Source organism: Artibeus jamaicensis, unplaced genomic scaffold, assembly GCF_021234435.1.
Source record: "Artibeus jamaicensis isolate MK-2021 breed Jamaican fruit bat unplaced genomic scaffold, CSHL_Jam_final scaffold_3307, whole genome shotgun sequence".
NCBI lineage: Eukaryota > Metazoa > Chordata > Mammalia > Chiroptera > Phyllostomidae > Artibeus > Artibeus jamaicensis.
This window is the reverse complement of record NW_026522040.1, coordinates 6,982,512-7,009,147: the sequence shown is the minus strand read 5'-3', so window position 1 is coordinate 7,009,147 and position 26,636 is coordinate 6,982,512. Positions and strand designations below refer to the sequence as shown.

The following is a 26,636-nucleotide window of genomic DNA, read 5'->3' as shown; positions in this document are numbered from 1 at the left end:
CTTTATAGTTATCAGGGCCTTAAAAACATGCAGGTGGGTCTTCAGCACTTCTAGAAGAATTATGTTTTATTTTCTACCAACTGTAAGTGTTCTAAGAAAGCTTATTATAAAGGTGAAGTCCTATAAAGCAAACAAACTTAGCAATAACTCATAATATATCTACTTTCAGTGTCTAGAAACATTCTACCTAGCAATGAAAGAGATACCAGGAAAACAAGAGTGAGGTAAGAGAAAGGAAGGGAAAAATCAGAAAAATTGGAAGCAGTAGTGGCTGAGGGGAGAGTTCGCACATACCCAGGAACTGAGGATTTCGATCAACCACCTCGCTCATCTCTCCAACCAGTTCGATGCTGGTGTACCGCACAGCCACGTGCACAGTCTCCGGCAGACGGACCACTCCTTCTAGGACCTCCACAAGCGTTGGGTTGTTCTCCCTGGGTACAGAGGGCAAGCACTCAGAGTTACTTGAAGATTTCTGAGATTAGGTTTTGGCCAAGTAACAGGCTGCAATGACACAAAGCATTGCTAAAGGACTTCTTTCTACATAAATAACCATTTGGATAAAAGTACTTAACACTTAAATATGAAAGTTTTTTAAATCCTAAAAAATGGGGGGAAGAAAGAAATGGAAGATATCACTGTTTCAGGTGAAGCATATTGCTCCCTTAATCTTCTGAATGCCAGTGAAGTGTCTAAAGACACAGTGCTATCGAATAAGGCTCTTCAAATTGGAAAGGCAGGCATCTACTACGCACGAGTTTCTTTTAAAGAATCCATTTTGTTTATTCCTGTATCTGCAGCACCTAGAACAGTGCCTGGCACATAGTGGGCACTTAATAAATCTTGCTGATGGCTAAGTAAATGAATGAATACTTCCCATAGACCACGTTTTATTAGTTGTTATTCTCCAGAATATTTCTTGTAGCTGGATACTAGAAACTTTAAGTCATGGGTGGGCTGGTTTACTAACTAAAGAAACACGAACACAAGCTGCAGTTATAGGTAAAGTTACCTTGACTTGGAACATGAGGGAAAATTCGAGTTAACCCAATACCTTCCACAGCTCCATGAATTTGTATTTTCCTTTCCCTTCTTTTTTTCACTGCCCAACAATGCTAGTTGTTTAAGCGGAGGACACCCCCGAAGGTGGTAGAACATCCAGAAATGAAAGATGTTTAAAATGTAAATAATATCCTAATTACAGCAAGAGCACTCCCTGCTGATAAACTAAGTCTATTAAGTCCTTCATATACACTAAAAAATTACAATCATGCAGATGGCTTGAGATGTGGATAAGTATAAAAAATTGTCTCATTTATTCTTATTTTTCCTGGGGACACTAAGCTAATTATTGATACATTTTACCTACCCTTTTTCACATCAATGCATATCAGTTAGAATACTAGTGATTTTAATAATCTTCAGGCTGTTACTGAACGTTCCAAAAAACACCAAAACAGGTATAAGAGCAAATAGGACAGGATGTAATTCAGGACCAGAACTTAATAGAGAAAAACCTATCCTGTGCCCTTGAATATTTACTGAATTAGAAACAATGCAAGATTTCACTGACTAGGCCCTGTAAGGTAGATAAGAAAGAAGCACTGTACTTTTTATACATACATGCCTTAACCATCTCTCCAATCAAAGCCCTGGATAGAACTCAACTATAAATATCTGATCTTAATGCAAGTAAACCTCACAGATATTAGCATCAATTTAGAAACTTATAGCACAGAATGCACTCTGTTTTTAGGAATTCCCGTTAAAATCATAAACAGAATTCTATGCTAAGCAGTTAGAAATCAAATTGTAATAATTTTAAAATTTCCAATGGCAATTGTGCTTTAGATTTTGCTACTCTTAGGTAAAATGGTGCCTATGCCTTGCCTTTCTGAAACTCACAGATGACTCTCTAAAACAGAAAAAAAGGAGAACAACATTTTTAATTATACCGACTTTCACAAAGGCTCCTCAATTAGATAAATAAATCAGCATCAAGAACAAAATAATGTTAACTCTAGGAAATGTGGTTACGACATAGATATCAGCAATATATGCTACTCGGGACTGGACTCTAGAAGTCAAAAGACTAGACGGCAATTACAGATGATGTTCTATGAGTTTCCAAACATATATCACATAAGAAAAACGGTGTCATTTTCCTTCCTTTGATATTTAGAGTTCCCAGCAAAAGACTTATTAGACACTCACGGATCAACACTCTTTGCTATAGCAGCCATGATAAAGAGAACCGCTTCTGTCACCTCCCAGGGTGGGTTGCCTTCTTTCAGAGTAGAATATAACTAGAGAAGAAGAGGTGGATTACGGATCCATTAAAAGGCAAACAGAATAGAATTCCAAAACAAACAAAACAAAAATCCTGTTAGTTAAAAAAAAAAAATCCAGTCCCTTCTTTCTAAATCTAATTAACTATCTCTCAGAGCCAGGGGAGATTATTATTTTCATTTTCATAGCTTCACTAATTATAAATCTGTAAGTAACTGCTAAGGTTCCTCAGGGTATACACCAAGATTACTGTCTGCCCCCACAAAATGACTACTATGGAAAAAACAAAACATATTACTTTAAGTATCTTTTCCTGGACCGGATAATAACTGATAAATACATAACCACACTTAAAATTGAAATAAATGTAAATTACATATGCATTGGCTTTGTATTTTCATTGTCTGCACTGAACTAGTGGTATAGACTAAATTCTTAAAAAGTAGCTGTCTAAAAGCACCTATCATAATACCATATCCAAGCAAGAGGGGGTGGGGAGTGAGGGGGAGAGGAAGGAGACCAAGCAGAATGTGCAGAGATGTCCAGGAAATATCCATCTGTGGAATGTCACTGTGTTACTCTAAATAAGATTTCTATTGTCAAATAAAGACACTGTTAGGTAAGACAAGGTTAAATAATTCTGTTGTTAGAGGATTTCACAGAGCCTTTAATATATTATTTAAGTCATTTCCCCATTTCAATTGATGTTAGATCCTTTTCTGCCAAAGAATATCTCACAGGACTGGTATCTTGGACAACACTGATGATTTAAATAAATTTGAAAACTGAGGTCTGGAGAAGAACAAGTAAAACCTGCTTAAAGCCACAGAGCAGTCGGAGAAGAAATAAAATCTGAACACAGGTCATCCACCTGTGATCTGGGAATCTTATTTTCTAAGAACCCCCAACCCTTTGTAGTTAGGTCAATAAACATACTCTGCTTAATATAAACAAAAATAGTTATAGTTTTATTAATACTTTCTAGATCAGATTAAGCCCCAAAATGGCCAGGTTACAAAAATATTAGGTTAGTTCAGTATTGCCAACAAAGCATCAAAACCAGTATTTATGAGCTTAAAGTACGAGCAAACAATATGAAAACCACCTGAAATTATGCTAATATTAAGTGATGTGAAATGGTGATGACTGCAACCTTACGAGGTAAAGTGTTACTCACTGACTGTCAGGAAACCACGGGACTACGAATCTATTCTACTATAATCACCTCTGGGATGAAACTGCACAGGAATCCAACCGTAAGTGTGGACAAAGGAAATGCAAAATGACTAAAGGGGTTGCCAGGAGTTGGTACAGAATTATTAAAGGAGACAAACTTGCTATTTTTCCTGGCTAGGTCCAAATTCCCAGTAAGTATCTTGGGGGCCTTAGTTTATTTATGATCTTCCACTCCCGCTGGACAAGTGGAACGTCTCATTAGTAAGAGCCATAAAGCAAACTGTAACTGAACCATCTACAGAATATAATTGGCTTGTAAGAGAGTAAATAAACATAGCTACTATATGCCAGGCAGTGTGCTAGGCACCTGCATATCTATTGTTCTATTTAGGCATTGAGATTGAAGGAAAAAATGGAACATTTACAGTAGACATGGAAGTGAACACAATTAAAGTGATCATTAAAACTGGTAAGAATCGCCAAATGGGCTTACCTGAGCAAAACACTCCATAGACCCAATCAGGAAAATCAAGTCTTTCACCAGGTCTGACACCCTCATTCGAAACTCCCCAAAGTCATCAGTCTCCTCAGGAACCCCCTCCTGAAATATCAAACCAGGTAACATTTGTTTTAAACTCAGTAAGGCTTTCACTGACAGTAAAAAATCAAGAAAAAAGAAGAAAAGGCCATCAAGCAGTCCAGTCCCAATGCACAAAAGACAGATCACATAAAAAACAAGGATATTTTACTATAGAGTGTCTCACACTTTTAGGTATTTCAAGCCAATAAAAGGAAGTGACCTGGAAGAGGTGGTAATTTAAGAGTTTGTAAGCTAATTTAGATGCAGTCTAGCTTTTTAGTACTGAATAAGCTTCTGAAGCTTCATGGTTCAAAATCTACTAAAATCAACCATTATCACAATAGCTATATGCAGAATAAAATTCTTTATATAAAAAAGATTTTATTGCCCTGGCTGGCGTAACTCAGTGGATTGAGTGCGGGCCTGAGAACCAAAGGATCGCAGTTTGATTCCCAGTCAGGGCACATACATGCCTGGGTTGCAGGCCAGTTCCCAGCAGGGGACGCATGAGAGGAAACCATACATCAATAATTCTCTCCCTCTCTCCTTCCCTTCCCCTCTAAAGATAAATAAATAAAATCTTTAAAAAGAGATTTTGAAGAGAAGAGAAGAGAGAAAGATGGGGAGAGAAAAATTGATGTAGGAGAGAAACATCAACTGGTTGCCTCTTGCACGTGTCCCAACTGGGAACTGAACCTGCAACCCAGGCATGTGCCCTGACCAGGAATTGAACCGGTGACCCGTGGCTTTGCAGAACAATCCCCAACCAAGTCACACCAGTCAGGGCAAAATAAAATTCTTTAAAAAGCATTTTATATAGGTAAACGGGCATATTAAAACAAGTTATAGTAAATAATAATAGAATTTAAGTAGTAAGTATATAGATATTCACTAATAAAATCATTTCAACTTTGTGGCACATTTGAAATTTCTCATTAAAATATAGAGATCCTGTACCTTTCAATGCTTCTTAAATATTTCTTATTCAAATGCACTCTTAAAAGTAAACTAAAGCTTACCAATTGTGAGATAATTAAGGGCATGTATAAGAATCTTGGACCGTGAAATCTGAAAAAAGCCCTTAGTACTATCAAGAATTGCTGATATAGTTCAACCTCCTTCCTGTCAGATGAAGAAATCCAAGTGAAGGAGTGAGGAGGAAAGGAAATGCTGCCTTTCTCAGAAGAGATCATGACTTATAAGGCACTATCCCCCGGCAAGTGTAGGGAACTACCTGCAAGGGAAATGGTGCCAGAGACCAGCAAAGGGAAGAAAGGGACCAAACAAGTACAGCCATTAAACCCAGAGTGGCCTGCTTTTATTTACAGTATCAGTCTTCCAAGTAAGATGTAGTTAAATACAGGATTCATTGGTTAAAGAAAAGTATTGAAAACCACTAGACTAGATCATCGCTAAGCCTCTGCAGAGACATAAAATAGCATGACTCAAGCAAGAATGTTAACATTAAAATGTAGAGAATAGACAGTTTTCATGTCAGATTTAACTGTAAGCAATAAGGAAACAAACAAACAAACAAAAACCCTCACTCCAGGTCTTAAATCGAAGAGAAGGATTAAACCAAATAACGAAAAGGATGAAATGCTGTAAAATTTGAAGAGAGTAAGCTAAGCAAAGAAAGGAGAATTAACAAGCAAAATAGAGACAGACTCCTAGACAGAGAGCAGGCTGACAGCTGTGGAGTGGGGAGGGAGCTGGGTGGATGGGTAGAGGGACTGAGCAAAAATGAGAGAGAAAGGACACACGCATGCAAACACCATTGTGGTGACTGCGGTGGGGATAAGTGGTGATGTGCAGAGACCTGACCTGGGATGGTGAACACCCAGTACAGTGTACAGATGATACGTGGTAGAACTGTGTGCCTACATAATTCTGTTAACCGGTGTCACCGCAACAAATTCAAGAGAAAGGAGTTTTCGAATAGACTATTTTATAATTTTTCAAGTGTATTTTCCTCTACACAAATAAATTATTTCTGTATTTTCTTTTAAATTACAAAATCGGTATATGAAATAAATATGTATGCATGTGGGAGGGAAATGATGGTACTTTCCACATCCTCAAATATTTTGCTTTTGTGTTAGTTTGAATCCAACAGTCTATTTTACACTATTAAAAATACAGAGTGGAATTCTGTCAAGATGGAGGCGTAGGTGGAAACACTTTGCCTTCTCACACAACCAAATCTAAAAAACAACAAAGTTTTAGCAACAATAAACGCAGCCAAAACACAGAAAATTGAACAATACGGAGTCCGACAACAACGAACTACTCAGCTAGACCGGTAAGAGGGGCAGAACCAGAAGCAGAGCAGGTCGGACAAAAAAGATCCCCCACCCAGGCAGCCAAGGGCAAATCCCAGGTATAGGGTAGCAATGGGCAAACCCAGTGAAGGCGCAAGGTGGCTGGCTGACCGTGGTCACACGTTTGCGGGCAGATAAAGCAGCGAAGGAGCAAGCAGTGAGACAGACTGGGCAGGCCCCAGGGGCGGTAAGGAGCAGAGAAGCACTGCCATTGCTCCTTCTCTGACCCCGCCCCCACATACAGTGTCACAAACCAGCTACCTGGGTGGCCCCACCCTTGTGAACACCCAAGGCTCCTCTCCTCATACCTAACAGGCGTGAATAGATCAAAATACGGCTCAAGAACAACTCAGATCCCCAGAGCCCATAAATCTAAGCAAACAAGAAATTGCCAACCTATCAGAGGCACAGTTGAAAACACTGGTGATCAGGATGCTCACAGAACTGGTTGATTTTAGTCACAAATTAGAGGAACACATAAAGGCTAAACTAACTGAAATGAACGGAAATGCACAGGAAACCAATAGTGATAGAAAGGAAACTGGGACTCAAATCAAGGGAGCTGACCAGAAGGAAGAAAAAAAATGACCAGACAGAAAACAATGAAGAAACAAGAATTCAAAAAAATGAGGAGAGGCTTAGGAACCTCCAGGACATCTTTAAACGCTCCAACATCCGAATTATAGGGGTACCAGAAGGGGAAGAGGAACAGCCACGAGTGGAAACCTTATTTGAACAAATAATTAAGAAGAAATTCCCTATTCTGGCAAAGGAAATAGACTTCCAGGAAATCCAGGAAGCTCAGACAGTCCCCAAGAAGGAACACACCAAGGCACATCATCATTACATTAGTCGAGATTAAAATGAAGAAGTGAATCCTAGAAGCAGCAAGAGATAAGGGGACAGTCACCTGCAAAGGACTTCCCATCAGACTGTCAAAAGAAGTATTCCAAGTAATGAAAACCAAAGACCTACAACCAAGATTGCTCTATCCAGCAAAACTTTCATTTAGAATGGAAGGGCAGATAAAGTGCTTCTCAGATAAGATCAAGTTCAAGGAGTTCATCATCACTGAGCCCTTATTATATGAAATGTTAAAGGGACATACCTAAGAAAACGAAGATAAAAAATATGAACAGTGAAAAAACAGCAAACTCACACTTATTAACAACCACACCTAAAACAAAAGCAAACTAAGAGGACAGCTAGGTCAGGAGCAAAACCACTGAAATGAAGATCTCATGGAGGGTTAGCAACAGGGGAATGGGAGAAGGAGAAGAGGGGAGAAGGTACAGAAAATAAGTAGCATAGATGGTAGGTAGAAAATAGATAGGGGGGAGGGTAAGAATAGTATGGGAAATATAGAATCTAAAGAACTTGAGACACATGGTCATTAACTAAAGGGGGGAGGAGTGTGCAGGGTACAGGGCAATGAAGGGGGGAAATAGAACTGTAATGGCATAATCAATAAAATATATTTTTAAAAATACAGAGTATAAAATTTTATTTTTTTATATATTTTTTTAATTTATTTTTTTAAATTGATTATGCTGTTACAGTTGTTCTATTCCCCCCTTCATTCCCCTCCACCCTGCCCCCCCATCCCCACCATTACCCCCCTTTAGTTTATGTCCATGTGTCTCAAGTCCTTTAGGTTCTGTATTTCCCATGCTATTCTTGCCCCCCCCATCTATTTTTTATCTACTGTCTATGCCACTTATTTTCTGTACCTTCTCCCCCCATCTCCTCCTCCCACTCCCCTGTTGCTAACCCTCCTTGAGATCTTCATTTCTATGTTTCCACTCCTGATCTAGCTGTTCTTTTAGTTTGCTTTCGTTTTAGGTGTGGTTGTTAATAACTGTGAGCTTGTTGTTCTTTCACTGTTCATGTTTCTTTAACTTCTTTTTCTTCGATAAGTCCCTTTAACATTTCATATAATAAGGGCTTGGTGATGATGAACTCCTTGAATTTGATCTTATCTGAGAAGCACCTTATCTGTCCTTCCATTCTAAATGAAAGTTTTGCTGGATAGAGCAATCTTGGTTGTAGGTCTTTAGATTTCATGACTTGGAATATTTCTTTCCAGCCCCTTCTTGCCTGTAAGGTCTCTTTTGAGAAATCTGCTGACAGTCTGATGGGGACTCCTTTGTAGGTGACTGTCCCCTTATCTCTTGCTTCTAGGATTCTCTCCTTCATTTTAATTTTGGCTAATGTAATTATGATGTGCCTTGGTGTGTTTCTTCTTGAGTCCAACTTTTTTGGTACTCTCTGAGCTTCTTGGATTTCTTGGAAGTCTATTTCCTTTGCCAGACTGGGGAAATTTTCTTTTATTATTTGTTCAAATAAGTTTTCCACTGGTGGCTGTTCCTTTCCCCCTTCTGGTACCCCTATAATTCGGATATTGGAGCGTTTAAAGATGTTCTGGAGGTTCCTCAGACTCTCCTCATTTCTTTGAATTCTTGCTCCTTGACTCTTTTCTGTTTGGCCATTATTTGGTTTCTTCTGGTCCACTGCATTGATTTGAGTCCCAGTTTCCTTTTCATCTCTATGGGTTTCCTGTGGAATTCCATTCATTTCCCTTAGTTTAGCCTTCATATGTTTCTCTAATTTGTGGCTATAATCACCCAGATCTGTGAGGATCCTAATGACCAGTGTTTTAAACTGTGCGTCTGAGAGTTTTGCTATTTCTTCGTCGCTTAGATTTATCTCTGGGGCTTTGAGGTCTTCCTGCGACATTTTTGGTCTGTTCTGGCCCTTTAAATGTGAGAAGCGGTGCCTTGGACTCCCAGGTCGCTGGGTTGTGACGCTGTATGTGGAGGCGTGGTCAGAGCGGGGAAATGGTGGCGCCCTCTATGCCGCGGCCCATCCAACCGCCCACTCCCTCGCCTGTCCCCTCGCGCATAGGCAACCGCAGTCAACACGCAGCACCGCCTCCCCACTGTCTCCTCTGCAGTCGCTCACCCAGTGGGTTGCTCGGTCGCTCACTAGGTCCAATCCTGCGTTTGGAACCCGTGCGTCTGGATTCGCACGTCTGGATTCCGCGCCCGGTCCGACCCAGTTCTCCTGTGCAACCCCTCACCAGATGCCAGTTTCGCCCCTTACCGGTCGGGCTGAAGAATTTGTTGTTAACGGACTTCCAAAAAGTTCAATTTTCCGTGTTCTGGTTGTGTTTTCTGATGCTAATATTTAGTTGTCCCTAAACTTGGTTGTGTGAGAAGGCACGGCACATCCACCTATACCTCCATCTTGGTGGAAGTCCCAGAGTATAAAATTTTAGGTTCTGATTTTTTTTGTCTAGCATACCAACCATGAAATTCAACAGTCATTATTTCTAACTGCAGCATAATGGTAAATCAAGTTGCTGCATCATTAATTGATATAACTCTTATTACATAGTTGTACATGGTTTACCATTTTTTTACTTTTTAAATTTAAAATCATGACTCTTTATATTTGTTTTTAAATTTTAATTTATTATTTTTGAAAGAGGGGAAGGGAGGGAAAAGAGATGGAGAAACAGTGACTCAGGAGAGAAAAATCAATTGGTTGCCTACCGCAGCACCTTGACCAGGGACCAAACCACAACCCAGCCATATGCCCTGACCAAGAGTTAAACTAGCGACCTTTTGCTTTGCAGAACATGGCCTAACTAACTGAGCCACACCAGGCAGGATGTACCATTTTTTACTTTTATAGATAATACTTTCTACATAAAGTAGGGGTTTTTTTCCCCTTCTGCAGAGTTATTTAAAGTAAATTTTTAAGAGAATTACTGGCTCTGCAGATTTAATTTCTTTGTACATAGGCCTAATCTCTTCATTGTACCAGCAGTGGCCTCTTCAGTCTAAGCTGTAGAGTGACAAAAAAACACTGCAGATTCCATTAGCTTTATTCTCCAAAGTTCCTCTTCAAAATATAAAAGACAAGGAAATTAAGATTTAAAGAAGCAAAGAAGAGAACGTACGTGGTCTGGTTCCAGCTGGCAGTGTCGAGCCAAGGCATGAAGCAGCCTCTGGATGTAAGCTTTAAAGATGCCATGAATAACTTCATCATTGGTTTTGTACAAATGCTCCCCTAATCGGTACCAAAAGTTAAAGGAAATTTCTACTACCTGTTAAATTAGAGAGAGAGAGAGAGAAAGGAATGGAATGAGATTTACTTTTACTAGAGCCATAAAAGAAATAAGGTAAACTTTTAAATGATGTGAGTGGAAGCAATTAAGAAGCCATCTTTTTTCTAGCAGATTTAATATCCACCTCCCAAATTACTTTCTTATGTTAGAACCACAATTCCATTTAGGATGACTGGCTTTACATTCTGCATTTAGCCCTGGGATAACTTCTCCAACAGTGTACTAGATTCTGAATTTAGAGAAGTGGCCAGAAAAGTGGAAGTCTCTTCAAATTATTTTTTCCCCAAATTCTGAAATAACTTCATTTTATGCCTGAGATTAGAGCACCTCTAACCAGATAAACCATCTGCAAATCTCTGAACAAACCAACCATATGTCACTTTTATCTACTCGATTTCTTAAATGGGAGAGAAAGGGAAAAACGACTTTATCCACAGCTTATCTTAGGGCCCTGTTTAAATGAGTGGTAATCATTAGGCAGTGCTATACTTCTTTCCCAAAATATTTAGAGTTTCATCCAAAACTAGATATCCTCACAAAATCACATAAAAGAAATAAACATTACCTTTTTTTTAAAATCCTCACCTGAGAACATTTTTTTCATGCTTTTAGAGAGAGAAATGTCGATGTGAGGGAGAAACATTCATTGGTTGCCTCCTGTACACACCTAGACTGGGAACTGAACCCACAGCTGAGATGTGTGCCCAGACCAGGAATCAAACCTGCAACCTTTCAGTTACCAGATGATGCTCCAACCAACTGAGCCACACCAGCCAGGGCAACATTGTCTTTTATATGATAATAAAAAAGGGCTGAGAATCACAGGACTATAGTGCCCTCCCTAAGAAGGGCCCTACACCATTATTTTCCCATCAAGGATCCAAAATAGAGCTATCTAACACAATACCTAGCCTTGGCCGGATCGCTTAGTTGGTAGGAGTGTCATCTTGTAAATCAAAAAGGCTGCAGGTTCAATACCTGGTCAGAGCATAAACCTAGGTTGCAGATTCAATCCCCAGTCAGGCAACTAATCAATGTCGATGTTTTTCTCTCACACCAATGTTTTTCTCTCTCTCCAATTGGTAAACATATCTTTGGGTAAGGATTAAAAAATATAAAACAATACCCATCTTGGAGGTTCTTTCACACTTCTTATATTAAGAGAATGTAAAATTACTTGAATAAATGAAGAGACTAAAAAAAGTCTAGTGAACTTAAGAGAGAGGAAAGGTGTTTTATACCCATTTTGGAATGAAGAAGACTCTTTAGGTCCTTTTAATCCTTCTCATTCCCATCCATAATATGGGGACAAATTCTGGATGTTACATCTGCAGAGATACTGTTAAAATTTGGTGTGGGGTTTTTGTTTGTTTGTTTTTTAACTGTAAAGCTCTGGGAATAACTGGAGACAGCGAGGGGCTCAGCAGAAAGACAGGCAGCTTCCTAACTGGCTCCCTGAGATGCATGTCCCAGTCAGCCCAGCTAACCAGATAAAAAATAGAAAAGGGTCAAAGAGGAAGCCCAAGTATAATGACTTTTTAAAAATGCAATACAGAGGCAACCCCCACATCGAAAAAAAAATAAGGCTATAATTTCCCACAAATGTAAAGCTGGATGGGAGACAATGGAATATACATAGGAGGCAACATAAAACTTGAATAAAGGCTTTAGCATAGTATAAATACTACCTCATACTGAGGGTGTCCTGCACAGATAAGGAGCAGTTCCAGAGTTCGTAGGTCCCCAAGACCTTGGCCTGGAGTACAAACAATTTTTTCAAGAAAAGTTTCACATAGTTCAGTGAAAATACGGCAGTAATTCAGAACTCTGTAGATGAGAGAAGAATGAGAGCACCAAATCAGATATCTTGGTATTATATGTATATACTCATCAACAGTTAATCAAACAAAGAAAAAAAATCCTCAGCCAAGGGACACGCAGTGATTATTTGCTGCATCATACTCCTATCTCCGTGACATTCACCATTCCTTACATCATTTACGTTCATACATACAAGCAAATGACTCATAAGCCACTTCGAATCCTCAATTACTAAACATGTGAATAAAATTCCCATCAAATCACACTTAATACTTCAAATTTATCCCTAATTCTTAGAGCCTTACCCCTCGTAAGGGTATAAAAATGACTACTTTCCATGATCACAACCTTTTTCACTGTATGCAATTTGCCATTCTAGGTTCAGATGAGAAAGCAGAGATGCAAGATGCAGTGTAGATACTTACACAGTCACAAAGGATCACAAAGAATAGATAAATAATGAAAAGTGGCTAAAAAATGCCAGACTGTACGTGAACCCAGGGCTACTGCCTTAAATACTCACTTGTCTAAATCTTCACGTGCCACAGCCATATGATAGGCTGTTTCCAACGTCAGGACTCCTTGAAACAGTTGCATGGCTAATGACAAGTTCGTCTCCACATTCTCAATGGCATAGAGAGCTGAGCACACACAGTCTGAAGCAGCTTCATGTAGGTTGGATGAGGTCTTATCTTGTTGCTAAGAAATAGCAGAAATAGGGAAGAAGTATAATCATTAAACTGAAATCCAAGTAAAACATAAACAATTATAGCCTGTTTCTGATCACGTAATTAAATGCCTATAGCCTGATAGCCATGACCTTTGAAGAGAAAATATCAGTCAATCCTTCTGGTGCTATTTCTATTTTCCTATTTACCAAGCAAATCAGCCTTTCTGTACCCCAATCATGATCATATGACTTCTAAAATCCATGTCTTTTCATATCAGTCTCTCCAAATGGAATGTCATGTGTGTTCCCTGCCCTTTTTTTAAAAAAAAGTTTTAAAGTTGATTTTTAGATAGAGGAAGGAAGAGAGAGACACAGAGAGAGAAATTTCGATTTGCTGTCCCACTTACTTATGTATTCATTGGTAGTTTCTTGTATGTGCCCTGTCTGGTGATCAAACCCACAACCTTAGATTATTGGGATGATGCTCCAACCAACTGAGCTACCTGGCCAGGGCTCCCCGTCCTATTTTAGTCTCTGGATATGTTTCCACCCTTTTCCTGGCATTATAGTGCTATGTAAAATGAAAGGGTCCAGCCAGTATCAAGGACCCATACATAACACATCAATGTGTCATTTCAGAATATCAAAGTGAAAGAGGTTCTCAAAGCTTCTGCAGAGGAGAGAAGGTAACTCAGAACGTAACAAAAATCAGACAGTTATCCAGCTTCTCATTAGCAATAATGTCTGCCAGTATATAAGAGGCCTTGAAAATTTTTAAGGGAAAGAATATTGAACTCTCTGCCCAGCCAAACCAAAGTAAGAATAAAAACAAAATAAAAATATTTCTCAGGCATGCAAAAAACCAGTTTACTTTCCACACATCCTTCTGAGGAAGGCATTTCAGGAGGCTCAAAAACGAATTAATCCAATACAGAAACATAGTAAAAGTAAATAAATAAAATCTTTGTAAAACATATAATGTTTTTTATTTTTCAAGAACATCATTTCTTTTATTTTTACTTATTAGATAAAAATGAACATTATTAGAAATACAACTTTATATATTTAAAACAAGGAAAAAGAGACCAATGGTGTTTTGTTACTGGAACTTTAATATGTAAGTAACTGATCGTGTACACATAAGACTGCTCTCCCATTAAACCTAACTGCATTCCAGTCTGAATATTAAAACTAATACTTACTTAGGTACCTGGCAACAAAGGGACACTGCTATTTTCCTACTACACACACAGAAATATTAAAACATTGCTTTGTCACTGAAGGTGAGTTACTGGGACTATGTGATAGAAATACTTTTGTAATGAAGCCATTACTTACCAAAACCTCAAAAAGGAGTGCTAATAACTTATTGTTAGCCATGAAGTTGCTATCCAGAACACCTAAGTTAAACCAACTTCCCAAACAGCGAAAGACCTTCATAAGCATTTTCTCATCTGTTCCTACTTTTTCTACACAGGTCATCTGAAAAAAATGAAAAATAGTAATGTCAATCTTTGTATTTAAACCATTATTACAATTTCCACTATTACAGATGCAATAATGAAAAGGATGAAAACAGTTAACAGCTGGGGATGGGTGGGGCAGGAAGCTGTGGTTGGGTGAAAATGGAGACAACTATACCTGAACAACAATTAAAAAATTAAAAAAAAAAATTAGTAACAACTAACAGAAGTTCTTTGTAACTACAAGACTTTGTTCTCAAAACTCTTTAATTCCTTTGATCCCTACTAAAACTCTGTATGTAGGTACTACTATTATCTTTACTTTCTTAGTTGGAAAGCTGAGATACAAAGAGGTTATATACTTGCCAAAGACAGATATGTTTTGGAAATAGCTATGTTTCTTAGATCCCACTTCTGCATTAATTTGATCTTATCAGCAGAGCTGTCTTTAAAGTAATACTCATCTATGGCTAATTTCATAGAATAAAAATAAGCTAGTCGTACTCCTGTATATTCCCACATGAAAAGCTGATGTTTTAGCTTCAGCACTTGAACACTCAAGCAAATATGCCACCCCACAGAAAGTGACAGTACTATGAATGTGACAGTTTATAAAAGAGGTAAAAAACGTTAAACTAAAATTCACCATTGCTTCTCTTTGCAAACTTGGTTTTGTGAAGTATATTTTTCCAAAGAAAAGTGTAATGTAATTTTCTCTAAATAAAAAGTGTTTAAATCACAACTGTGGAATTACAGGAATTCTGATGATGATATTAAGGGGAAGTAACCAAAATGAATAGAATGCCCCATTTAATCAAATGACATGAAAAGAACTTTTTTAGCAGGAGAAACAACTTTACTTTGGAACTGTTTCTCATGAAATAAGAGCTCTCCCCATCATTTAAGGAGCCTGACGATTCAGAACCCGTAGAAAGAGGCAGCTATAGAATCTGGTCATCCAAGTGCCCCACGTGCCTTTATTAAACTTAATCACAATGCTGTCCAACTGCCATGATCCACTAAGGAATTTCTTTTTGCTGACAGTTAAAAATAAAACCCTGAATACATTTTTGGTCTATCTACTGGATGCACTGTCTGTTTTCTTCAAACGCAATACAATAAACAATTTAATCACCTAAAAAAGTGTTTAATAATAACTTTTATAGGCAATGATTAAGAAACATAAAAATAGAGATAGAAAATATTTTTAAAAGTCAGAAATGAAGAATACATAACAGGGTAGCACCAGTAGAGTAGGTGAAACAAAGGATCAAATCGATGTTTCAGAAATAAAGAAGCAAAAAATACCCAATCAGAAGAGCAAAAAGAAAAAAAGAATTCAAAAATATAAAGACAGTTTAAGGAGCCACTGTGACAGCTTAAAGGGTACCAACATTTGCATCATGGGAGTGCTGAAAGGAGAAGAGAGCAAAGAATCAAAAACCTATTTGAACTGTACTGAAGTGGAATAAAAAATGATGACAAAAAACTTCCCTAACCTGGTGAAGGAAATAGACATACAAGCCAGGAAGCACAGTCCCAACAAGATGAACCCCAAAGAGGCTCACACCAAGACACATCATAATTAAAATGCCAAAGGTTAAAGTGAGAATCTTAAAAGCAGCAAGAGAAAAAGCAGTTAACTACCTACAGTGGAGCTCCCATAAGACATCACCTGATTTATCAATAGAAATGTTGCAGGCCAGAAAGGACTGGCAAGAATATTCAAAGAGATGAAAAGTGAGGATAAACCACCAAGATTACTCTACGCAGCAAAACTCTCATTTAGAATCAAAGAACAACCCTGGCCAGGTACTTCGGTTGGTTAGAGCGTCATCCTGTTACACCAAGGTTGTAGATTTGATCCCAGGCCAGGACACATTTAAGAATTAACCATAGAATAAATTCTAGCCAAGATGAAGGCTTAAGTAGAAACATTTTGCTTCCTTGCACAACCAAAAGAAGGATAACCACCAGTTTAAAAACAGTAAACAATCTGCCCTGGCTGGTGTAGCTCAGTGGATTGAGTAGTCAGCCTGCAAACCAAAGGGTTACCAGTTCAATTCCCAGTCAGGGAACATGCCTGGGTTGCAGGCCAGGTCCCCATTGGGGGCCACATGAGTGGCAACCACATATTGTTGTTTCTCTCCCTCTCTTTCTCCCTCCCCCCTTTTCTCTCAAATAAATAAATAAATAAATAAATAAATAAATAAATAAATAAATAAAAAGACCCTTACATATGCTATGTACAAGAGACTTGCTTTAGATTGAAAAACACATACAGACTGAAAACAAAGGGATAGAGAAAAATATTTCATGAAAATGGAAACAGAAAAAAAAAATGGGGTAGCAATACTTATACCAGACAAATTAGACTTTAAAACAAAGGCTATAACAAGAGATAATGAAGGACACAGTAATTCCACTTCTAGGTATTTATCTGAAGAAACCCCAAACATTACATCACATGTGCAGTCCTGGCTGGTGTGGCTCAGTGGATTGAGTGATGGCCTGCAAACTAAAGGGTCGAAGGTTTTTTTTGTTTGTTTGTTTTTTAAAGTAGATTTTTAAAAGATTTTATTTATTTATCTTTAGACGGGAAGGGAAGGAGAGAAATATCAATGTATGGTTGCTTTTTGTGTGTCCCCTGCTGGGACCTGGTCCTTAACCCAGGCATGTGCCCTGACTGGGAATCAAACAGCAATCCTGTGGTTCACAGGCCCTTGCTCAATCCACTGAGCTACACCAGCCAGGGCAGGGTCGCAGGTTTGATTCCCAGTCAGGCCACATGCCTGGGTTCCAGGCTAGGTCCCTAGTAGATGACACACAAGAGGCAACCACACATTAATGTTTTTCTCCCTTTCTTTCCCATCCCTTCCTCTTTTTCTAACAATAAATAAATAAAATCTTTTTTTAAAACCTTGAAAAAATGTATATGTGCATCCATATGTTCACTGTAACATTATTTACAATAGCCAAGATATGGAAGCAACCTAAGTGTCCATCAGTGATAGATAAGTGAATAAATGAGAAATGGTGCATATATAAAATACGACATGACTCAGCCATGGGGAAAAAAATGAAGGGGGTATAAGGGGACTAAATGGTAATGGAAAAAATAATACAATAAAGGGTAAATAAATAAATAAATAAATAAAATGGCTTAAAAATGTAAATAAATAAGTAAATAAATAGAATCTTGCCATCTACAAAACATGGGTAGACTTAAAGGGTATTGCACTGAGTGAAACAAGTCAGAGAAAGATAAATGCCTTTTGATTTCACATATATGTGGAATCTAAAAAAAAAAAGTAAATAAGCAGGCCAGAAACAGACTCATAGATATATAGAATACTTTGAAGGCTGCCAGATGGGAGAGGGGTTGAGAGACAAATGAAAAAGGAAAAGGATTAAGAAGTACAGATTGTTAGTTACAGAACAGTCATGGGCATGTAAAGTACAGCATAGGTAATACAGTCAATAATACTGTATGTTAGATGGGTATTAGATTTATCAGGGTGATCACTTTGTAAGTTATATAAATTTCTAATTACAGGGTTGCATACCTGAAACTAATATAATTTTGTATATCATCTGCAATTGAAAAATTTAAAAAATGCTAAAAAAGAAGAATGGATCCATTTGAATAGATTGGAAAAATAAAATACTAATAAGGAAGTGGGATGGAATAGGACCATTAAAGAGAATGTGGGGGAAACCGAATGAAAAGGTTTTAAGAGGACTCTGGTACCTGATACTATAGCCACACAACTATGTTTCTTAGCAATTATGTACAAATTTTATCCTCTGGTTCTGTAACATGACAAGCTACATGACAGAATTACAGACCTTCTTATTAGATACCACAGGGATATATTTTTCAGATTCCATCACACCAAATCAAGCAATCGCCTATGACAATTATGAGGGAGTGCTAAGTCAAGCACGTGCTTGAGAGCCCAAGTGGCTGTTGCACTTGACCACTGTGGCAGTAATGACGGCCTTAAGGACAGCAGTGTTGACTGGATTCTTCTGACTTCACTTAAGCACTTACAAAAAGAAAACGACAAGCTTAAATTCTCTGACCTTCAGCTCAAGTCACAGTCTGAGAACCAGAGAACTTCTATAATAACTGTAAATGAAGCTCTTATTTTTTGGTAGTTGTAGGGCTGAAACTCATACACAAAACTTTATTGCGTGACTTGCTGAATACAAACAATAGTTAAATTTATAATCCCACTAAGTGTCTCATATGAAAGTTAGGAACTGTTAAAGAATGGGATTCTGAAGTGTGGCAAGTAGACATCTGGTTGGACCCCAATGAAACTGACCATCTTAAAGCCCCAGGTCACTCTGACTCTCCCTTACCAGGGGAAGAAAACTGCCTTCCAGTGTCTGAGAGACTAGCCTTCCTCAGCGTGAAAGCCCGATAACAGGCTATGAAAGGGGAGGCCCCCTATGAAAGGGGAGGCCCATTCTCTTTAGGACATACCACAACAGCCCCTTTGGCACCCATAACTAGAGTCACAACTCAGCATGTTCCAAGGGGACAGGTACACACAGGAGGAAATAATTCAAATACCAAGAGAGCTATAAAACTTTGCTAATACATATCTGAAGAAACCTGGGGCACATATGTGGGAGATTTTCTAAGTGTGTTAAACCAAGGGAGGATGGTACCAGACTAAACTGAAGTCGTTCATATGAGTGTACTTCCTAGAGATTCTAGGTTTCATGAGTATATGGAGCCTCTGGGAAACACTGACAGGAAAACCGTAGTGTAAGTATCTAGGATTCTGGAGCAAATTTATGCCCTCTTCTGCAGGTAACTATTTTTCTTTTGGAAGCAAATTCTGGTTTTGCTACTCAGCCCAGGTAGAGACTGAACATCTAACGATGGGACATCAAGTGATCATGTGGTCTGAGATTCCCATCACACAGCAGTCTGTCAGAACTACTTAGCCACTGGGTTGGGCCTGAGTAGCAGCAATCTGTCATCAAATGGACACAGTTTATAAGGCACTAAGTTCAGAAACATCTGGAAGGTAGCCCTGGCCAGTGTGGCTCAGTTAGTTGGAGTGACATCCTATAAACCAAAAGGTAGTGGATTAGATTTCCCAGTCAGGACACATGCCTAGGTTAAGAAGGCAACTGATCAGTGTTTCTCTCTCACATCTATGTTTCTCTCCATCTCTCTTGCCCTCCCTTCCCCTCTTACTAAAATCAGTGACCATACCCTAAGGTGAGGATAAAAAAAAGAAAGGAAGGAAGGAAGGTCTGGAAGATACAAGGTATATGAGCAGGTGGCTCAGATTCTCTCAACACCAGTTCTTCTTACATTGATTTACCCTCCTCGATCCATGTCTACGCCCTTCTGGGGTATTCCCTACAGCCAGGTAACTGAAGCACAAAACTCAAGACTGGATTACAGATGGGTCTGCACAGTATGCTTGGGCCACCTGCAGGTGGACAGCTACAGCACTGCAGTCCCACTCAAGCACCTTAGTGAAGGAGTGTTGTTAAGACAAACCCCCCTACTGGGTAGAACTTGCCTATTTTCTACTTGTTTGTTACACCACTGCACAGGAGTTTAAATGTATGTAGAAGAGTGCATATGGAAGCTGCCTGTCAAATGAGAAGGAACTGGTTCCAGATTTAGTGCTACTCAGCACCAAATTTAATCTCTTAAGGACTACTCTGTAACAATGGATCTAGGCTCTTTCAGTATTTTTTTCCTGTGCCAACTAGCAGTAACTTTTTTTCAAAAGGACATTGGAGAGAAACTGCCAAAGGAAAGGGGTCCTGCTTCCTGGATCCAGTGTGCTCACTTGACAGCCTTCTGCAGAATGTGCATCTCCTCCCCAGACTCCTGGCTTCTCTGGTGCGACGCTCTTGCAGTGCACTGGCCAGCAGTTTTCCTCAGTCCCTCTCTCCCCATCCCCTACCAAGTTTTCTAGCGAAGTATTTCTGGCTCCTAAGGAATGTACAGTAAAGTCCTCATTTAATGCTGTTGATGGGTTCTTGGAACTATAGAACAATGTATGACAAAAAAAATTTTCACCGTTGGCTAATTGATAGAAACAAGAGTTAAGTTCCTAGGGCATCTCACCAGTTTTAGAGGGAAATGTCACTGAATGAAACAACGTTATTGAAGGACCCACTATACAACTTCTCCATCACTTTCCATACGCCCAGCTTCTCCAGTCCACAGAGCACAGCAGCCAGCAGCCTCCCCTGGTTCCCACACCCAGGTGCGTTTGTGGCAGAGTGCCTCTACCGAGGCACTTCCCCTGAACAGTTTTTCTGGGCTTCCAGGAAAGCAGATCTCCAGCAAGTTTAAGAGGACAGACTGTCAGCAGCATACAGCACAATGGCTTCCCTACCAGGGCTTTGTCCTCTCCATTCCTTGGAAACTCTATCTCAGCCTTGGGGTTAATGACTGGCCCCATATTTTTTTCTCTCTTTGTTTTATTGTTTCTGTTTATAGTCTTTAGAGCTCTCTTTACTTCTTACTAGACAATCCCTCATTACTGCAACCTCCTGTCAGAATTAATCATTCTTTACATTAAACATTCCCACCTATAACTGTGTAGTTTCTTTCTACTGATTGGACTCAGACTGCTTTTAAATGGAACCAAAGACTCCAGCTTGATACAAGGAGGTAGCAAGAGAAGTATGTTATCTTTTTTTTAATTAATTAATTTTTATAGGGAGGGGAAGGGAAGAGAAAGAGAAACATTGACTGGTTGCTGCTCACACGCCCCCAACAGGGTCCCCGGCTGGAAACCCAGGTATGTGCCTTGACAGGAAATCAAACAGCAGCCTTTCAGTCTGTAGGATGACATCCAACCCAATAAGCCACACCAATCAGTGCAGTATGTCGTCTTTTTTTATTAGAAAGCAAAAAAGTTCTTCAGTGGCCAAAGTTATGACATTTAAAGCATCAGAAGAATGATCTCAGTGGAGACCCTAAATCAATGAAAATCCATGAGTCAAGGCCTCTGGTCAAGACCGAGGCATAGGTAAACGTGCTTTTCCTCCTCACGTAACCACAGAAAGAATTACAACTAGACCTCAAAACAAATAACACGTAGAACTGTCAGAAAATTGAGCTGTATGGCAGTCCCGACAACCAAAGATTTAAACAAGTCAAAGTCATCCAGACAGGCAGGAGGGGCAGAGACACGGTGTGGCCCAGAGAGATGGTGTGCTGCAGGGAGGCAACGGCAATGGAAGGGGTGCTACCACTTTTACATGTGGTGGGTAAAAATTAGGAGGAATACCCTGGGAGGAAGCAATCCCAACCCCAGGCCAGACCACACAGCCCAGGATTCCAGCACCAGGAAGATAAATCCCTATAACTTCTGGCTATAAAAACAAGTGGGGCTTGGAGTGGCAAAAGAAACTGCCACATTTTCAGAAGACTCAGCTTAAAGGGCCCACATGGACTGAAAACACATGCAGACCCACCCCCTCTGGGATTCAGTACTAGGACAACAGCTTGAAGGGCTCCGGTCGCACAGGGCAAGTGCTGGGCAAACCTCCAGAAGCCAGGCAGTGGTACTGTCCTCTCTTCAAGCCTTCCCCTCACACAGAGCCACAAAGTGGTGAAGCGGGCTGCCCCACCCTGCCAAGTACCTAAGGCTCTGCCCCCATGCAATTTACAGGTTTCTTTTCTACAACAGGCCACACTACTAAGACAGGGAGTCAAAGCAACTCCACCTAATACACAGAAACAAACACAGGGAAGCTGCCAAAATAAGAAGACATAGAAATATTGCCCAAATGAAAGAACAGAACATAACCCCAGGAAAAATACTAATCAAAATGAAGGTAAACAACCTATCCAATGCAGAGTTTAAAACATCAGTTAGTAGGATGCTCAAGGAGCTCAGTGAGTACTTCAATAACATAAAAATGATCCAAAACAGATATAAAAGTTATACTAACTGAAATAAAGCAAAATTTGCAGCAAAACAACAGAGGGGGAGATGAAGATGGGGTTCAAATCAACTCTTCGGAACACAAGGAAGAAATAAGCATTTAATCAGAACAGCAAGGAGAAAAAAGAATTAAAAAAACAGTGGAATAGTGTAAGGTGCCTCTGGGACATCTCCAAATATGCCAATACCTGAATTATAGAGATGATAGAAGGAGAAGAGAAAAAGCAAGAAATTGAAAACTTATTTGAAAAAATAATAAAAGAAAACTTCCTTAATCTGGCAAAGGAAATACACATACAAGTCCAGGAAGCACAGAGTCCCAAACAAGTTGGACCCAAAGAGAACCACACCAAGATACATCATAATTAAAATGCTAAAGTTTAAAGATAAAGAAAGAATCTTAAAAGCAGCAAGAGGAAAGCAGATAATTACCTATAAAGGAGTTCTCATAAGACTGTCAGCTGATTTTTCAAAAACAAACTTTGTAGGCCAGAAGGGAATGGCAAGATGTATTCAAAGTAATGAAAAGAAAGGACCTACAACCTAAATTACTATTTCCTGCAAAACTATCATTTAGAATGGAAAGGCAGATAAAGAGCTTCCCAGACAAGGTAAAGCTAAAGAAATTCATGATCACCAAGCCATTATTACATGAAATGTTATAGGGATTTACTTAAGGAAAAAAAGATCAAAACTATGAATGTTAAAATGGCAACAAATTCACCACTATCAACAACTGAATCTAAAAAAACCAAACTAAGCAAACAAGCAGAACAGGAACAGAATCATAGAAATGGAGATCATTTGGAGAGTCATTTGCTGGGAGGAGGAAGGGGGAGAATGGGGGGGAAGTGCAAGGATTAAAAAGCATAATTAGTAGGTATAAAAGAGGGGAATGTGAGGAATGGAATAGGAAAGGAAGAAGCCACAGAACTTATATGCACAACCCATGGACATAAACTAAGAGGGGGGATTGCTGGAGGGAAGGTGGGATACCGGGCAGAGCCGGTCAAAGGGAAAAAATTGTGACAACTGTAATAGCATAATCAATAAAATATATTAGGAAAAAAAAAAGAAAAAATCCTTAAGTCCATAATACTTCATAAAGAGAAAGCCATGGAGAAAAAAAAGTAACATTTGAGATGGCTTTAAAACAAACCCTTATTCTGAAAACATAAAATTAAAAAAGAATGAGGACATCTTGACTTTCTTATAGAAACTCAGAAGACTGCCAACTAATATTTGTAGAATGAATTATACAACTAATAAAATACTATTTGCAAGCTACAGTGAAATAGCAAGGTAAAGAAATTGCAAAGAAAGCTACTTCACAATTATGGAACTGAGTTACAAAATAACCACCACGGTTTCTGCTCCTAGGCAGCTAGTATCTGAAACCTACTCACCAACAGAGATACCACTGTACTAGAGTAGAAGGCCAAATCTTCTATAATTTCTGTGCGCCGGTTAGCTCCAATTCGTAAGGAACGACTGTGCACTTCTTCAGGCAACACTGTAAGGATCTCCAGCAGAAAAGGCAGAGAAGTTACATCATTGCTGTATCTAGAAACGGAGAGACATGAGTTATTACTCAGAATCAGAAAAAATGCAATCGCATAGGTTAACAATAGCCATCAGAATAACCTATGACAACAAAAGCAGCATTCTCACCATTAAAAAGAAAAAAATAGATAAATTTTTAAAGGGTAGCTAAAAATCAACATTTTAACTTGCATAATCTTTGACCCAGCAATTCCACCTCCAGAAATCTATTCTTCAAAAAATCTCATAGGAACATACAAAGATGTGTGCTGCAGTACTTTTTTATAATAGCAGAAATATTGGGAAACCATCAAGGTCCTTCATAATTAAACAATACTGAAATGGTTACAGATAATTATACAATGGAACATGTATTGCCATTATAATGAGATGCCTGTCTATGTCTCAAAGGAAAAGAACCACAATGTATTAAGTAGAAAAAGTATATGAAACATATTACATATGAGTGAATAAACACATATATAAGCATACATATATTAAACCATGTATGTACACTCTGGTCAGGTTGCTCAGTTGGCTGGAGCATCATCTCCTACACCAAAGGGTTGTACATTTGATCCCTGGTCAGGGTTTGTGTGGGAAGCAACCAATCGATGTTTCTCTCTCACTATCTCTCTTTTCTTTTCCCCCCTCTCTAAAAATCAATGAATCTGAGCATAGTATTCTCAGGTGAGGATTAAAAAAAAATATGTATGCACTTATTTATTTTAAAATGCTTAAAGGAAAGTCTACAGGGATATATAGCCAATCATTAGTAGTTACTATGAAATGTAGGAATAAGGAGAAAGGAAGGTGTTTGCTTACTTCTTACTCTGAAATAAAAAATAAACTATCCAGACTTCCAGCAAAGATGGGGGGATAGGTAGACACACTGTGCCCCCTCAAACAACCAAAATAAGGACAACAACAATTCAGAAACAAAGTAACAATCAAAACTGAAAGAAAATCGAACTGTATGGAAGTCTGACAACCAAGGAGTTAAAAATAAAGACTCTGGCCAAGACAGAGGTGTATGTGGAAACACTGTGCCTCCTCACACAACCAAGTTTAAAGACAACAAAGTTTTAGTAACAAAAATGCAGCCAAAACACAGAAAATCGAACTGTACGGAAGTCCGACAACAACAAACCATTCAGCCAGACCGGTAAGAGGAGCAGAGTCAGTGACAAAGCAGGGTAAGGTAGGAAAGATTGATGGACCCACCCGGGACAAGTGGTGGTTGGCAGATACCAGGCACCAGGTGGCAACAGACGGACCCAGTGAGGGCACAGGGCAGTTGGCTGACCACGGTCACACATCCGAGCGCAGATAAACAAGGGGAAGGAGCCAACAGTGAGACAGACTGACTGCACAGGCTAGGACCCCAGAGATGGGAATCAGAGCCTGAAAGCACCAATTGACAAGACTTTTGGGGTCAAGGTGCCGGGAAAGTTAGTTGGAGAGACCCACGGGGTCCTGCAGGGTACACAACCCCACACACCCGGGAACCAGCATGAGAAGGGCCCAATTTGCTTGTGGGAAGTGGGAGAGGGGGCAGAAATCTGAGAGAGAGCAGAACAAACACCACTGCCCCTCTCTGACCTCGCCTCCACATAGTGTCACCCAGCGACCTGGGTAGCCCTGCCCTGGTGAACACCTAAGGCTCCACCCCTCACATAACAGGTGCAAGCAGACCAAAAAATTATGGCTCAAGAACAGCTCAAAGCCCCAGAACCAATAATTCTAAGCGACCAAGAGATATCCAAACTTTCAGATGCATACTTCAAAACACTGGTGATCAGGATGCTCACAGAACTGGTTGATTTTAGTCACAAATTAGAGGAACAAATGAAGGCTAAATTAAGTGAAATGAAGAGAAATGCCCAGGAAACCAATAGTGATGGGAAGAAAACTGGGACTCACATCAAGGGAGTGGACCAGAAGAAAGAAAAAAATGACCAAACAGAAAACTATGAAGAAACAAGAATTCAAAAAAATGAGGAGAGGCTTAGGAACCTCCAGGACACCTTTAAACGCTCCAACATCCGAATTACAGGGGTACCAGAGGGGAAGAGGAACAGCCACAAGTGGAAAAGTTCTTTGAACAAATAATAAAGGAGAACTTCCCCAATCTGGCAAAGGAAATAGACTTCCAGGAAGTCCAGGAAGCTCAGAGACTACCAAAGAAGTTGAACCCAAAGAGGAACATGCCAAGGCACATCATAATTATATTAGCCAAGATTAAAACGAAGGAGAGACTCCTAGAAGCAACAAGAGATAAGGGGACAGTCACCTACAAAGGACTTCCCATCAGACTGTCAGCTGATTTCTCAAAAGAGACCTTATAGGCAAGAAGGGGCTGGAAAGAAGTATTCCAAGTCATGAAATCCAAAGACCTACATCCAAGATTACTCTATCCAGCAAAGCTTTCATTTAGAATGGAAGGGCAGATAAAGCGCTTCTCATATCAAGTCAAGTTGAAGGAGTTCATCATCACCAAGCCCATATTTTATAAATGTTAAAGGGACTTATCTAAGAAAAAGAAGATAAAAAACATGTATATTAAAATGACAGCAAACTCACAATTACTAGCAACCACACCTAAAACAAAAGCAAACTAAGAGGACAGCTAGATCAGGAGCGAACCATACAAATGAAGATCACATGGAGGGTTAGCAACAGGGGAGTGGGAGGAGGGG

At 39.3% G+C, this 26,636-nt stretch overlaps 1 protein-coding gene across 4 annotated transcripts in view; it reads right to left on the bottom strand.

Moving 5' to 3' along the window:
* TNPO3 (transportin 3) overlaps positions 1-26,636 on the bottom strand; it is a 103,637-nt gene that overhangs the window by 41,141 nt on the left and 35,860 nt on the right. For all 4 annotated transcript variants that reach the window (XM_053657076.1, XM_053657077.1, XM_053657078.1 and 1 more), the window contains 8 exons: positions 23,802-23,958; positions 14,328-14,471; positions 12,843-13,018; positions 12,187-12,325; positions 10,331-10,477; positions 3,959-4,066; positions 2,215-2,306; positions 295-434 (listed from right to left, as the gene is read on the bottom strand). In XM_053657076.1, the coding sequence (XP_053513051.1) occupies positions 295-434; positions 2,215-2,306; positions 3,959-4,066; positions 10,331-10,477; positions 12,187-12,325; positions 12,843-13,018; positions 14,328-14,471; positions 23,802-23,958 (1,103 nt within the window). The remainder of the gene's footprint in view (positions 1-294; positions 435-2,214; positions 2,307-3,958; positions 4,067-10,330; positions 10,478-12,186; positions 12,326-12,842; positions 13,019-14,327; positions 14,472-23,801; positions 23,959-26,636) is intronic.